General features: G+C 39.3%; 2 protein-coding genes across 3 annotated transcripts in view; both read right to left on the bottom strand.

Moving 5' to 3' along the window:
• Positions 1 to 10166, bottom strand: part of GXYLT1 (glucoside xylosyltransferase 1) — a 54248-nt gene extending 44082 nt beyond the window's left edge. Inside the window, exon 1 of one of the 2 annotated variants that reach the window (XM_059934557.1) lies at positions 9882 to 10166. In XM_059934557.1, coding sequence (XP_059790540.1) covers positions 9882 to 10102 — 221 coding nt within the window. In that variant the 5' untranslated portion in view covers positions 10103 to 10166. The remainder of the gene's footprint in view (positions 1 to 9881) is intronic. The other variant, XM_059934558.1, reaches the window with a different exon arrangement.
• Positions 10167 to 13232: 3066 nt separating this feature from the next.
• The window catches only part of YAF2 (YY1 associated factor 2), a 73081-nt gene continuing 70375 nt past the window's right edge, over positions 13233 to 15938 (bottom strand). Inside the window, exon 7 of the transcript XR_009505342.1 lies at positions 13233 to 13334. The gene's annotated coding sequence lies outside the window, so the exon portion shown is untranslated. The remainder of the gene's footprint in view (positions 13335 to 15938) is intronic.

Consider the following 15938-nt stretch of genomic DNA (forward strand, 5'->3'; position numbering starts at 1 on the left):
AATAGCAGAAGGTCTTTCATACTTTTAAATCAAACTGGAAAAGGTTTTTTTCACTTCTAAATGTCCATGATAGCCATGAGGCTTTAGTGAAAACCATGTGCATCGTGGAGAGAGTGATAAGTCTAGGCATATCCAGCATAAGAATGTGGAAGTCTGAATGAGGTGCCTCACCAAAGATGCACCTTAAAGGCACAGATACTTGCACTGTGACTGCAAGAGAAATAAAGGTGCTCACAGCCATGTTAAAGGAGACCATTCCCATGGTTCTGACCACCATTGTTTAAAGATCAGTGCCTGCACAACTCATTTTCAACTAAAAATTGTCTTCAGACATCTAAGTCAGGTCTTCTTTTTCATAAATATCTAGTTTCATGAATATTCAAGAAGTGGGAAAAGAACTGCTTATATACATATGGCAATGAACAATTATCTAACCATTTCAAAAATAAGTTAGAAAAAACCACAGTTACAGAAAGATAGAGAAGATGAAAAGGCAGAGGGCTATGTACCAGATGAAGGAACAAGAAAAAACCCCAGAAAAACAACTAAATGAAGTGGAGATAGGCAACCTTCCAGAAAAAGAATTCAGAATAATGATAGTGAAGATGATCCAGGACCTTGGAATAAGAATGGAGGCAAAGATTGAGAAGATGCAAGAAATGATTAACAAAGACCTAGAAGAATTAAAGAACAAACAAACAGAGATGACCAATACAATAACTGAAATGAAAACTACACTAGAAGGAATCAATAGCAGAATAACTGAGGCAGAAGAACGGATAAGTGACCTGGAAGACAGAATGATGGAATTCACTGCTGCGGAACAGACTAAAGAAAAAAGAATGAAAAGAAATGAAGACAGCCTAAGAGACCTCTGGGATAACATTAAACGCAACAACATTCGCATTATAGGGGTCCCAGAAGGAGAAGAGAGAGAGAAAGGACCAGAGAAAATATTTGAAGAGATTATAGTCGAAAACTTCCCTAACATGGGAAAGGAAATAGCCACCCAAGTCCAGGAAGCGCAGAGAGTCCCATACAGGATAAACCCAAGGAGAAACACGCCGAGACACATAGTAATCAAAGTGGCAAAAATTAAAGACAAAGAAAAATTATTGAAAGCAGCAAGGGAAAAACGACAAATAACATACAAGGGAACTCCCATAAGGTTAACAGCTGATTTCTCAGCAGAAACTCTGCAAGCCAGAAGGGAGTGGCATGATATACTTAAAGTGATGAAAGGGAAGAACCTACAACCAAGATTACTCTACCCGGCAAGGATCTCATTTAGATTTGATGGAGAAATCAAAAGCTTTACAGACAAGCAAAAGCTAAGAGAATTCAGCACCACCAAACCAGCTCTACAACAAATGCTAAAGGAACTTCTCTAAGTGGGAAACACAAGAGAAGAAAAGGACCTACAAAAACAAACACAAAACAATTAAGAAAATGGTCATAGGAACATACATATCGATAATTACCTTAAACGTGAATGGATTAAATGCCCCAACCAAAAGACATAGACTGGCTGAATGGATACAAAAACAAGACCCATATATATGCTGTCTACAAGAGACCCACTTTAGACCTAGGGACACATACAGACTGAAAGTGATGGGATGGAAAAAGATATTCCATGCAAATGGAAATCAAAAGAAAGCTGGAGTAGCTATACTCATATCAGATAAAATAGACTTTAAATTAAAGAATGTTACAAGAGACAAGGAAGGACACTACATAATGATCCAGGGATCAATCCAAGAAGAAGATATAACAATTATAAATATATATGCACCCAACATAGGAGCACCTCAATACATAAGGCAACTGCTAACAGCTATAAAAGAGGAAATCGACAGTAACACAATAATAGTGGGGGACTTTAACACCTCACTTACACCAATGGACAGATCATCCAAAATGAAAATAAATAAGGAAACAGAAGCTTTAAATGACACAATAGACCAGATAGATTTAATTGATATATATCGGACATTCCATCCAAAAACAGCAGATTACACGTTCTTCTCAAGTGCGCACGGAACATTCTCCAAGATAGATCACATCTTGGGTCACAAATCAAGCCTCAGTAAATTTAAGAAAATTGAAATCATATCAAGCATCTTTTCTGACCACAACGCTATGAGATTAGAAATGAATTACAGGGAAAAAAACGTAAAAAGGACAAACACATGGAGGCTAAACAATACGTTACTAAATAACCAAGAGATCACTGAAGAAATCAAAGAGGAAATCAAAAAATACCTAGAGACAAATGACAATGAAAACACGACGACCCAAAACCTATGGGATGCAGCAAAAGCAGTTCTAAGAGGGAAGTTTATAGCTATACAAGCCTACCTAAAGAAACAAGAAAAAGCTCAAGTAAACAATCTAACCTTACACTTAAAGAAACTAGAGAAAGAAGAACAAACAAAACCCAAAGTTAGCAGAAGGAAAGAAATCATAAAGATCAGAGCAGAAATAAATGAAATAGAAACAAAGAAAACAATAGCAAAGATCAATAAAACTAAAAGTTGGTTCTTTGAGAAGATAAACAAAATTGATAAACCATTAGCCAGACTCATCAAGAAAAAGAGGGAGAGGACTCAAATCAATAAAATCAGAAATGAAAAAGGAGAAGTTACAACAGACACTGCAGAAATACAAAGCATCCTAAGAGACTACTACAAGCAACTTTATGCCAATAAAATGGACAACCTGGAAGAAATGGACAAATTCTTAGAAAGGTATAACCTTCCAAGACTGAACCAGGAAGAAATAGAAAATATGAACAGACCAATCACAAGTAATGAAATTGAAACTGTGATTAAAAATCTTCCAACAAACAAAAGTCCAGGACCAGATGGCTTCACAGGTGAATTCTATCAAACATTTAGAGAAGAGCTAACACCCATCCTTCTCAAACTCTTCCAAAAAATTGCAGAGGAAGGAACACTCCCAAACTCATTCTATGAGGCCACCATCACCCTGATACCAAAACCAGACAAAGACACTACAAAAAAAGAAAATTACAGACCAATATCACTGATGAATATAGATGCAAAAATCCTCAACAAAATACTAGCAAACAGAATCCAACAACACATTAAAAGGATCATACACCACGATCAAGTGGGATTTATCCCAGGGATGCAAGGATTCTTCAATATACGCAAATCAATCAATGTGATACACCATATTAACAAATTGAAGAATAAAAACCATATGATCATCTCAATAGATGCAGAAAAAGCTTTTGACAAAATTCAACACCCATTTCTGATAAAAACTCTCCAGAAAGTGGGCATAGAGGGAACCTACCTCAACATAATAAAGGCCATATATGACAAACCCACAGCAAACATCATTCTCAATGGTGAAAAACTGAAAGCATTTCCTCTAAGATCAGGAACGAGACAAGGATGTCCACTCTCACCACTATTATTCAACATAGTTTTGGAAGTCCTAGCCATGGCAATCAGAGAAGAAAAAGAAATAAAAGGAATACAAATTGGAAAAGAAGAAGTAAAACTGTCACTGTTTGCGGATGACATGATACTATACATAGAGAATCCTAAAACTGCCACCAGAAAACTGCTAGAGCTAATTAATGAATATGGTAAAGTTGCAGGATACAAAATTAATGCACAGAAATCTCTTGCATTCCTATACACTAATGATGAAAAATCTGAAAGAGAAATTATGGAAACACTCCCATTTACCATTGCAACAAAAAGAATAAAATACCTAGGAATAAACCTACCTAGGGAGACAAAAGACCTGTATGCAGAAAACTATAAGACACTGATGAAAGAAATTAAAGATGATACCAACAGATGGAGAGATATACCATGTTCTTGGATTGGAAGAATCAACATTGTGAAAATGAGTATACTACCCAAAGCAATCTACAGATTCAATGCAATCCCTATCAAATTACCAATGGCATTTTTTACGGAGCTAGAACAAATCATCTTAAAATTTGTATGGAGACACAAAAGACCCCGAATAGGCAAAGCAGTCTTGAGGCAAAAAAATGGAGCTGGAGGAATCAGACTCCCTGACTTCAGACTATACTACAAAGCTACAGTAATCAAGACAATATGGTACTGGCACAAAAACAGAAACATAGATCAATGGAACAAGATAGAAAGCCCAGAGATAAACCCACGCACCTATGGTCAACTAATCTATGACAAAGGAGGCAAAGATATACAATGGAGAAAAGACAGTCTCTTCAATAAGTGGTGCTGGGAAAACTGGACAGCTACATGTAAAAGAATGAAATTAGAATACTCCCTAACACCATACACAAAAATAAACTCAAAATGGATTAGAGACCTAAATATAAGACTGGACACTATAAAACTCTTAGAGGAAAACATAGGAAGAACACTCTTTGACATAAATCACAGCAAGATCTTTTTTGATCCACCTCCTAGAGTAATGGAAATAAAAACAAAAATAAACAAGTGGGACCTAATGAAACTTCAAAGCTTTTGCACAGCAAAGGAAACCATAAACAAGACGAAAAGACAACCCTCAGAATGGGAGAAAATATTTGCAAATGAATCAACGGACAAAGGATTAATCTCCAAAATATATAAACAGCTCATTCAGCTCAATATCAAAGAAACAAACACCCCAATCCAAAAATGGGCAGAAGACCTAAATAGACATTTCTCCAAAGAAGACATACAGACGGCCACGAAGCACATGAAAAGATGCTCAACATCACTAATTATTAGAGAAATGCAAATCAAAACTACAATGAGGTATCACCTCACTCCTGTTAGAATGGGCATCATCAGAAAATCTACAAACAACAAATGCTGGAGAGGGTGTGGTGAAAAGGGAACCCTCTTGCACTGTTGGTGGGAATGTAAATTGATACAGCCACTATGGAGAACAATATGGAGGTTCCTTAAAAAACTAAAAATAGAATTACCATATGACCCAGCAATCCCACTACTGGGCATATACCCAGAGAAAACCGTAATTCAAAAAGACACATGCACCCGAATGTTCATTGCACCACTATTTACAATAGCCAGGTCATGGAAGCAACCTAAATGCCCATCAACAGACAAATGGATAAAGAAGATGTGGTACATATATACAATGGAATATTACTCAGCCATAAAAAGGAACGAAATTGAGTCATTTGTTGAGACGTGGATGGATCTAGAGACTGTCATACAGAGTGAAGTAAGTCAGAAAGAGAAAAACAAATATCGTATATTAATGCATGTATGCGGAACCTAGAAAAATGGTACAGATGAGCCAGTTTGCAGGGCAGAAGTTGAGACACAGATGTAGAGAATGGACATATGGACACCAAGGGGGGAAAACTGCGGTGGGGTGGGGATGGTGGTGTGCTGAATTGGGCGATTGGGATTGACATGTATACACTGATGTGTATAAAACTGATGCCTAATAAGAGCCTGCAGTATAAAAAAACAAACAAAACAACTAATACTAAACTTTCATTGGGTTATTTGTATGGAAACATGTTAATATAAATGTTTCAGACATTACATGAAATTTCTAAAAATCTTATATTTGTATTTGTATGGAAATATGTATGGAAATATGTTAATATAAATGTTTCAGACATTACATGAAATTTCTAAAAATCATATTTGTATTTGTATGGAAATATGTATGGAAATATGTTAATATAAATGTTTCAGACATTAAAAAAAAAAAAAAAAAATAAGTTAGCATCACACTGTACAACCTAAACTCTCTCAAAAAAAAAAAACTGAATTAAAGATTTAAATGAAAAAAAAAAATTTAAGTCAACATGTTGGGGGGAAGTATTTCCAACAGGTATGACACATAGATAATAATCTTAATGTTTTAAAATAGGATTTCTAAGTCAAAAGTACACATTATTTTCCCATTAACCTAATCACTTTCCCGTTCAAAAGCACAGAACAATATTAATTAATTAATTTACTAGTCAGATTTGTGCTAAGCACTTTACAGCTATGTGAAGTACGATCTTCAGTGAACTGAAATACAAGGTGAAAAGTACTGGTTTTTATCTAAGATGTCTCTGCATCAACAAAGCAGAGATTAAGGTGGCTTTAGTAAATAATTCAGCCTTCTTCACTGTTCACTGCCTAACTCCTCTCTTCTTCAAAAATAACTGCAGGGAAGAGGGAAAAAATTTCTCCCCCAAAAAACAATAGCGCAAAAATAGTGGTCAAATAATTCTCAGTTAAATCAATGGTTCTCAATCTTTGGCTTTATAACAACAACCTGGATCACATATCTAAAATATAGATTCCCAAGCCCCACTCCCAGGGACTCTGGTTTTAGCAGGTCTGGACTGGGGCCTGAGGACATTTTTCCCAGAGGTCAGAAACTGAAAAAAAAAAAAAAAAAAAAATCATTTAAAATTTAAATGATCAAAACCATCACTGAATTAGCTATAATTTTATTGTGCCAGGCACCATACCAAGTAATCTACACAAGCTATTTTTTTCAATTCCCACAAATAACCCAATTATCACAGATACTCTTACCTCTGTGTAACTGATGAGGAAATGTGTTCAAGGTTAACACAGCCAGTGAGTGGCAAAGCTGAAGTCTGTTTCCAAAGCCCTGACTCTTCCCACTCTACATTTTCAGTATATCTTACTAGTTAGTGTTCCTGGGACCCAGCAGAAACCATAACTTGATGGCCTGACCAGATCTGAAAAGGAAAGTAAGGTGACTACCTCCCAGTTAACAGTCATTCACACTAAGGGTATGACGGGTCCAGAAATGGTATCACTGAAATGCCTAGTAGTTTCTTGATTCCCTACTACCGATATGCTGTACAGCCTCAATGGGATGAAATCTTGATAATCGCTGTCATCAGTGAAATGTGAGAATTTAATCACCCAGAGTATCTAAAGCCACAGAATGGTTTAACTCCTTCTGAAGTACTGACATCTGGTCAGTGCTTTAGATAAGTGCTTTAGATTGAATACCTTAAATACAGTCTGTCCACACTGAGCACCTTCAGAGAGTCCCTCTGTGTGGAAGAGCCACTACCTCCCCCCCCACCCCCAGCATCCCTCTCCACTGAGGCAGCACTCCTCTCCAGCGCCGGTCACAGGATTCTGTCTGCAGTATGGATGTGCAAGGGACACAGCCCAGAGAACCAGAGGCCCCCATCCCAGGCAACATTGGCTGGTCCAAGGATGGGTGTGTGATGCAAGTCCAATGAGAGCCTTTTTCTAGAATTTTCTACTTGAGATTAGAGATGAAACACTACAAGAAGTTGAAAGACCCCAGGAACAAAGGCAGAAGAGAAAGAGTCCCCAGTCCTTGAGGTCCCTGGAACTGCCCGGGGAATTCTTCCTTCAATCCTGTTCCTTCCAGCAACCCATATAAGCCTATAAATATCTGTTTTGCTGAAGTCAGTTTTAATGGACTTTGGTGACTGACAACTAAGAATTCTGATTACTATAAATTAATTAAGGTAAATACAAGCTACATTTTACAGGTAAGAAAAGTGAAGCAGAGAGGTGGTCAAGTTTTCACAGGAAACAGGGCCAGAATGAGACCACAGGTTTGTCTGACACTAAGATCTACCCATTTTCTAAATACCAAAATAATGGATTCAAACAAAATGAACTCATTAATAATAAATTTCACTGAAATATTGTTTCCATCATTTTCTAGTTTTTACTTTGAGAACGTGCAAGGACATTTCCAAGTATTTTGTCGTGGAATTCTGTGCAATGAATATTTTCTATACGGTTTGACCACTGGAACCTATTGGTTATAACCATAATCCCATGTTTCAAATGAGAGAGAGAAATAATAGTTTTAATCTTTGAGGTAAGACTGCTTTTTAAAAAGTAAGAATGCAATGATAATCAAGTCCTACCAAAAAAAGGAAGATGTTGCTTGCCTCATAGCCCCATTTTCCACTGATGTAACACTATCTAGACTAGGTTCTTATCACAGCAGCTTTATAGAAAGAAAGCGCACTTGCAGAGCAAAGGATACATAGTTTCTAATGCTGGTACTGATGCCCTCTGCACCTCCGCCAAACTATTTATACATAGGAAAAGAGGTTAAGAATACCTACTCCATATCCCATGATAGCCAAAAAAGTTGACTGAACTCTATGAGAAATCTAAAAAAGATGTTATAAATGATAACATTTAAAATGAAGAGTCCTGATGTCTTAGGAATTCTTCTGACCTTAATCAACATAGGCTACAAACAATCCAGCTTTTCCAGGTTGCTCCTCTGCCCACACTTCTTTACAAAGAATGATACACCTTCAGTTTTAACTCAAATGTGTGCCTCATTTAAAATGAGGAGTTATGTTGCCCAGAGGACCTGTAATAGACAGCTTTTTAGCTGACTCAACTCTGACACATCAAACTTCAGATTTCAGTAATGGCTCTATAAAATATTCATTAAAGCTGAAGCATTTATTTTCTGAATTTCAAATAATGTAATTTTGTTAAAATTAGCTAGCCAAGCAGATACAATTTATAAAAATTTGTCACAAAATATTAAGTATCTCAGACAAAAGGCACTAAAAATGAATGTTACTCTATCAGATTGAAATGCTAATATCACAGTCCACTTTCATTCAATGTTTTGATAAAACTGTTGCTTCCTGACAATTCTACCCAATGCAAAAACAGTTTCTTCCCCATAACTTTAAATGCTTCACTGGAACATAACAGACCACCATTAGCTTTTCATGAGCTCATCCAGGTCTTCAGTCACGGCCTCTCCCAGAACAGATAATAGCGTTGACAAACCTGGCTCTGGAAAGTAGTTCTGCTTTTATGAACAGAGTCCTGACTGTAATCAAATCACAGGATGAAAACAGGACAATCCAGCTTTTCCATGCTGCTCCTCTGCCCAAACGTCCCCTTTCATTTTGGGAATGGCCATCAACTCACAGAAGAACGTTAACAGCCTACAGCTGACCTGCGCTCCCTCCTCCTACCAACCCGTAGGAAGTTTTTCATATCAAAGCAGCCTTTGCCTCTTACTAAGGGAGCACACGGAGTAAGAGAGGTGCCCACAAACAGAGGAGCCTCTTTTTCAAGGAAGTGGAAACGCTCAGATTTTGTTAAGCATTCGTAATGCGTTGCTTTTTCCATTTAAATCTCATGTTGATTCCAACTCTGACAGTGATCTGTGTAAATCCACTTAAGTCATTATGCTTTTTAAATTCCGATTTTTAAAGAGAAACACCTCTATCCCAACTCACAAAAGACGTGAGCATGTTAAGTATCGCTTATTTTTCTTAACTTGCTGTAAGTTTCACAACAGACCGATCGTTTCCTAAAGAAGAATTCACAATCCGCAGAAATGCTCTATCCAAATTTAACTAACCGGCAAATGATGAAAATTTTAAGCGTTAACAGGAAATTTAGATGTCCCATTCAGGAGGGGGCAAAAAACTGAACTAGGGCGCCAGCCCGATGTTTAAATATCTCAACTTGAACGCCATGGAAACAAGAGGGAATTCCCACTAGCCAGACAGCAAGAAGGCTTTGGTAGGACCCTCTTATTTTCAATTCTAAGAAAAAAGGAAAAAGAAAATGCAACTGTCAACTAAGAGCTGAAAATTAATTTCTAACTGCTCTGAATAGTGCCTAAGGAATGGGTCAGAAGACAAACACAAAAAGCGTGGGGTGTTCTCGGGCTGGAGCAGCGCTGGGCTCACCCCCAGGGTGAGGAGAAGGAGGGAAACGAGCAAAGGGGATCAGAGTCTGCGGCAAAGAAGCGGCAGACGCGGGCCTGGTGGCGGGAGGCGCGGGGCTGACTCGCAGGCAGCCCGGGCCGGGCGGAGCCCCGCGCCCCCGCGCCCCCCGCCCCGGCCCCCGACAGGGAACGGCCCGTACCTGTCAGACCGGCCGGGATGCGCCGCGGGGCCCGCGCTGCCCGCCCCTCTCCCGGCGCCGCGTCCGCCGCCCGCGAGCCAGGAAGCCGCTGCGGCCTGCGGCTTCCCGCCACCGCCGCCCGCTCCTTCCTCCAGGGACACGGCGAGCTGGCTGAAGGCGTAGAGGAGCGAGCAGAAGCCACAGGCCAGGCACAGCACCACGACGCGCAGGTAGCGCCGCATCGCGCCGTCCCCGCGCCGCCGCTGCCGTCGCCGCCGCGCCCGCCCGGGCGAACTGGAGCGGAGGGAGCGAGCGACACCACGCAGCCGCCGGCGCAACAAGTTCCTCCTCCGCCACGGCCTCGCGCCCGCCCCCCTTCCTCCCTGCCTCCCTTCGCTCTCCGCCCACCACCTTCGAGAGCGCGCGGACACCCCGCCCCGGAGCCCCGGCCCCGCCTCCGCCGCGGGCCTCTCCCCAGAGGGTGGGCGGCCGGACGCGCCGGCGCACTGAGCGCGAGGGGGGGCAGGGCGCGCCGGGTGGGTTGGGACCCGCGGGATGCGGCTCGCGTAGGGTCTTGGGCTACCGGCGACCCCGGGAGGGCGACTCTCGAGCCCTGTGGCTCCCAACTGCGGGGGAGAGGCGTGGCGAAATGAGCGGGGCATTGGAGGCAGCCGACCCAAATTTAAACGATGGTTCTTCCACGTGGTAGTTTGGGACGCTGAAAGCCCTCAATTCTCTGAGCGTGTTTCTTCGTCTCTAAAATGGAGAGGACACCCTCATCATAGGGTGCTTGTAAAGATTAAATTGCTTAACGCACGAAAAACCCCTTGCACTTAGACGGCACTTGATTAAGCCATTTTTCACTTACATCCTTCTCAGCAGGGACTTCCCCAGCCTCTAAGATTCTATAATACAGTCGGTACGAGCCATTTTCACCCAGATGTCTAATTACCTCCTAATGCCCTTTAGGATGCATATCCTGCCTCCCGTCGAGGTAAGTTTCTATAAGGCTGAGGTTCAACCTTTTACGCCTTTTTGATCCTCCTCACAACTCACCATTCGCATGTCCAAAACAATTAATATTCTCCCTAAAGAGCTTTGCCTTTAGCTTTCCATTTCTTTTCCCTCTTTCTCAGCCATATTTTCACTCCATTCATTTATTGAACATTTACAAAGCATCACTATGTGCCAAGCACTGTGTGAGTCCCTTGGGGTACAAAGACGCCTAGTTGGGGCATGGGGGTGGGACAGTGGATACTTGTAAGTAAGTGCAATACGACCATACAGACATTAGGATATAAGCCTGTAAAGGTGTGGGCACACATACAAAACGGAACAATCGGTTCTGCCTGCGGGCATAGTAAAGAGACACTTCATAATGTTAAAATGAAACACAGACGCCAGACTTGAAAATTCCCTGAGCGAACAAAACCAGTTAGTCATACAAGCAAAGCTTAATTTAGCTTATTTTGCAGGGTAAGAGGTAATAACTTGACCTGGGTCACTTTCTGCTTATGCTTGTGAAAATCATAAGCAGAACTTAAATAGTTCCCGAAAATTGGTATGAGGTAACCACTAACCAATTCCCTTTCATTTAAGAAAAGTCTAGGAGGGGTGGGCAAAATGGGTGAAGCGGACGGGGGGACTTACCTGGTAGTCCAGTGGCTAAGACTCTGCACTCCCAATGCAGGGGGCCCGGGTTGGATCCCTGGTCAGAGAACTAGATCCTGCATGCCGCCACTAAAGATCCCGCACACGACTAGGAAGATCACGTGTGCCACAACTAAGACCCGGACCAGCCAAATAAAATTTTTTTTATTTTTTTAAATGGGTGAAGAGGGTCAACTGTATGGTGATGGATGATAATTAGACTTGTGGTGGTGATGACTTTGCGGAGTATATCGGTGTTGAATTATAATGCTGTACACTTGAAACTTATATAATAAAAAATAATTTAAAAAAGAAAAGCAGTTGAATACTCAATGTTTGAAGTTTAAACTGCAAAAAAAAGAATGAAAAGAAAGGAAAAGAGAAAATTATAATATTTTAACCAGTCACTGTAGAGGATACACACTCACAGTCTTCACAGAATATACCCCTGAGCCTCATTCCATATTTTGGTTTGACTGCTCCCAGTTCGCTGTCTTTTGGGTGTACACACAATAAACTTTTACTAATAACTATGTAAGTGACTCATAGGTTTTACTTCTGTTTTTTTGTGAACTTTTGACTGTAGGAAAAGTGGCCCTAGAGTCTAGGGTGTGGTAAGAGAAGTAATTCCAGGCTGAGGAATCAGTGAAACAGGCTCTTGGGTCAGGGAGCTGTGAGAAGTTTGATATCACCAGTTAAGTGAATGCAAAAGAGGAAAGGATGAGCTATAAGACTAGAGGTTGAAGGGGCCAGATATCAGAATGCCTTATTTAGTACACCAAGGAGTTTGAACATAATCTGGCAAGGAGTTTGAACGTAAAATGGTGAACCATTGAAGGGTTTTTAAATTAGGAAATAACATGATCACATTTGCCTTTTGGAGAGCAGATTCTGGCTGCAGGGTAGAGGCTGGGACAGATTGAGATTGGAGCCTGAAAGCAGCTACAGTGCCAAAAAGTGAGGGAAAGGCTTTAAACACACACACACACACACACACACACACACACACACACACACACACACACTCTCTCTCTCTCTCTCTCTCTTCATGGAGAAAAATTATGCTGTTAAACTGTTCAAATTGCAGTTGGAGCTTTGAAGAGTTTGGCCATGAGAAACAAGATAGGGAAATGCTGTATAATTAGTGGTAGTTCTTCATTTGGAATCCCTACACCAAATAAGTGCTGGCTCTGTGAACATGGGAAAGTCACTAAACAAATTTAAGCCTCAGTTTCTAACCCTATAAGGATTAAATTTCTTGCCTTACTTGACAAAAAATGAAAACTAGCATGCTATCAAGCTGTGAATAGAATGAAAACATACACTTATTCATTCAATAAACATTTATTGAATATATTCTACATGCCAGACAAGGGGCTATTCTGTACTGCCCCCAAAAGTGGAGACAGGCAAGTAAAAACCACGACAATATGAAGTTAATCCTTTCACTACACCTTACAATTCTTAGAGAAATAAAGATAAACTTAATGAGGTACAAAGATGGATAACAAAAGCATTTATAAGAACAGAAAATAGATTTTCAGAGAGAAAACTAAAGGATATGGTACCAAGAAACTAGAGTAAGAGCTAGCACTCAAAGTACGTTTAATTTAAAGAGATGCTAACTACAGTTGTTTCTCTTTCAACAAACTAAACGTAATGAAAATAAAGAATAATTTAATGACCCAGAGATGGTTAAAATACTAGAATGGCAGTATTCATTTCTGCGACAATATATGGGAAGAGCCTATCCGGAAGAACAATCATCCATTTACTTGACATCAGGGTTCTGGACCATATCATCCCTTTAGGTTCCTTTCAATCCTGTAATTAAAAAGGAAATTCTGTTGAAAAAGTATGTAAGGCATTCCAAAAATAGAAATGATTTTTGTATTACCCACACACTGTCCCAACTGGTTATCCTGGAGTATAAGGAGCTGTGTGAATACTTCTGATCACTTCCAGGATTCACACATTTTGATATTCCTAAAATTAATTGTAAATTACTGAAAATATTTTTTTCCATAATGGTTAGGCATTTCTTTCACTTACTGTGTGTATGTATGTGTTAAGTCTATTTTTTCATCTCTAGACCACCCTCTTAATTCTCTAGTTACAGGCTGGCTATATCCAAATTTTTAATCAATATTGATCTTCCCTTCATTCTGTCAAAAAAGGTAAATTTAGGGGACAAAAAGAAATTTTAAAGTAGCAACATTAGTTGTTTAAATTATATAGATAGAGACCTTCTCCATGACCTGCAAAACTCTTGGATTCAGGATAATCCAAATCTCAACAATCGTATATTCAAAAGATTTATCTTGATTTTTCATATAGCTCCTATAACATGCTGGATATATGGTAGACATTCAATTAATGAGTTTTTTGGGGTTTTTTAATGTCTTTTCCAAGACACTCTAGAGCAAATTTAGGTCCTGCTCAGCATTTCCTTCCCAATTCTACCTTTTAGTACTTCTTAAAAAAAAAAAAAAAGACATCCTATGGGGGAAAAGGTAAATTCTATACCTTTTCATAGTAAAGTTCAAAGACTTTTTTACATAATTTCCACTTTATAAAGGTCTATGCATAATCTAACTTAATCCTGATAACAATTATACTTTATCCTTTTAACAAACAAGGAACCTGAAATTCAGAGAAGTTTGTTAACCACATGGCTAATAATGAAGATCCATAATTCAAATGGAAATCTTTGAGGATCCAAAGTGCGTGTTTGTTTTTTCCCTTATACCATGCTATCGCACTGTGAAAAAATAAATGCTAAACTGAGTGATGCAAATTAAAAGTAAAAGCAAAAAAGAAAAAAAGATGTTATATGAAAATCTCTTAGATTGGTCTTGGGGATTAAAACAAATTAAACTTGCAATCACAGAAATACAAATCACGGGGTTTCCCTGGTGGCGCAGTGGTTAAGAATCCACCGCGGGGGACGCGGGTTCGAGCCCTGGTGTGGGAAGATCCCACATGCTGTGGAGCAACTAAGCCCCTGCGCCACAACTACTGAAGCCCGGGCGCCTAGAGCCTGTGCTCTGCAACAAGAGAAGCCACCGCAATGAGAAGCCCGTGCACTGCAACGAAGAGTAGCCCCCACTCGCCGCAACTAGAGAAAGCCTGCATGCAGCAACAAAGACCCAATGCAGCCGTAAGTAAGTAAGTAAGTAAATAAATAAATAAATTTATATTAAAAAAAAAGAAATACAAATCAGATTAGTTGCAGAGCACAAAGAATCAGAAATTCACACTAAAAGTGAAAATCGTTCTCTCCTCTTGTTGGCCTCTAGTGAAATTTCTTCATTTTTCACAGTCCATTTCCTAGAGACCTTGTTGGGCTGGAGGAAAAAGTTGGAAAAGTATGTTGTCAGTTGGCGCAAAGAGTATTTCATTTGAAGTGTTCATTCAGACTAGTAAATGTGGGAAAAGGGTAGGGGTAAGGGGGAAGACGAAAGAGTAAACTGATTCTCTTCATGCTCAAAAAACTCAGCTATAGATCATAAGATTAGAAAAAAGTGGCAATGGAAAACTAAGTGGGGACACCTTGACTCCTAAATAATCCTAGAATTCAGCTAGTATCTCCATCCACAAAGGAGAGAGATTATGAAGCGGGCAGAGTTGGGGAGGGAAAGAACGAATATCCTATGGACCATCCTTACATTTCTCCCTGGTTCCATCTTCAGGAAACTTCCATTCCCATTAATAGATTATAACCTATTATTGTTATTTTTAAAAAATACTGTCAGTGAAATTAAAAGCTAGATTTACAGGGAAATTTAGTCATGGGGAAAATTAGAATTAAAACATACATGCACAAGTTGACCAAAACCTGCCATCAATCAAGGTCATGATTATAAGATTATTAAGTAACAGATTAAGTCTCTGGACCCAGATTCCCCAAATAATAGGTTTTATTATTAATAGGTTTCATATGTTGAAATGGTTTTTCTTTTCATATTTCTATATTTTATTTTTAATAAAGTAAAAAAAATGTTTTCTTTCTAATTAAGTTAAAGTGTCCCTCAAATTATTTATCTTATCCTATACTGGAAACATCATAGGCTTCTACATTTTCTCTTATTAAAGACCAAAAGCTACCTCTTGGACCTCAAGCCAGATCACTCTGTTTTTTAATTCTGAAAACAGCCTACTTTTCTTTTTCCTTTTAATGCTTTCACTACATTTTTGTCCTTTAGCAGTCTTCTCCCAAACTGGTTTTACACAGTACACCAACTCTTCTCAATCTTGCGGACTCCAAAAGTAAACAGGCTAATTTCATTGTTGCTATTAGTCTGAATTAAAAGAGGTTAGTGAAAATAATACACATACAAAGTCTAAATTAGTAAATCTTGGTACCCAGTGTAGTTTCTGAATTCTCTTGATAAAAGTTAATGAAAATATGAGGATGAGATGGTAGCT

This window comes from Balaenoptera ricei, chromosome 10 (genome assembly GCF_028023285.1).
Source record: "Balaenoptera ricei isolate mBalRic1 chromosome 10, mBalRic1.hap2, whole genome shotgun sequence".
NCBI classification, from domain to species: domain Eukaryota; kingdom Metazoa; phylum Chordata; class Mammalia; order Artiodactyla; family Balaenopteridae; genus Balaenoptera; species Balaenoptera ricei.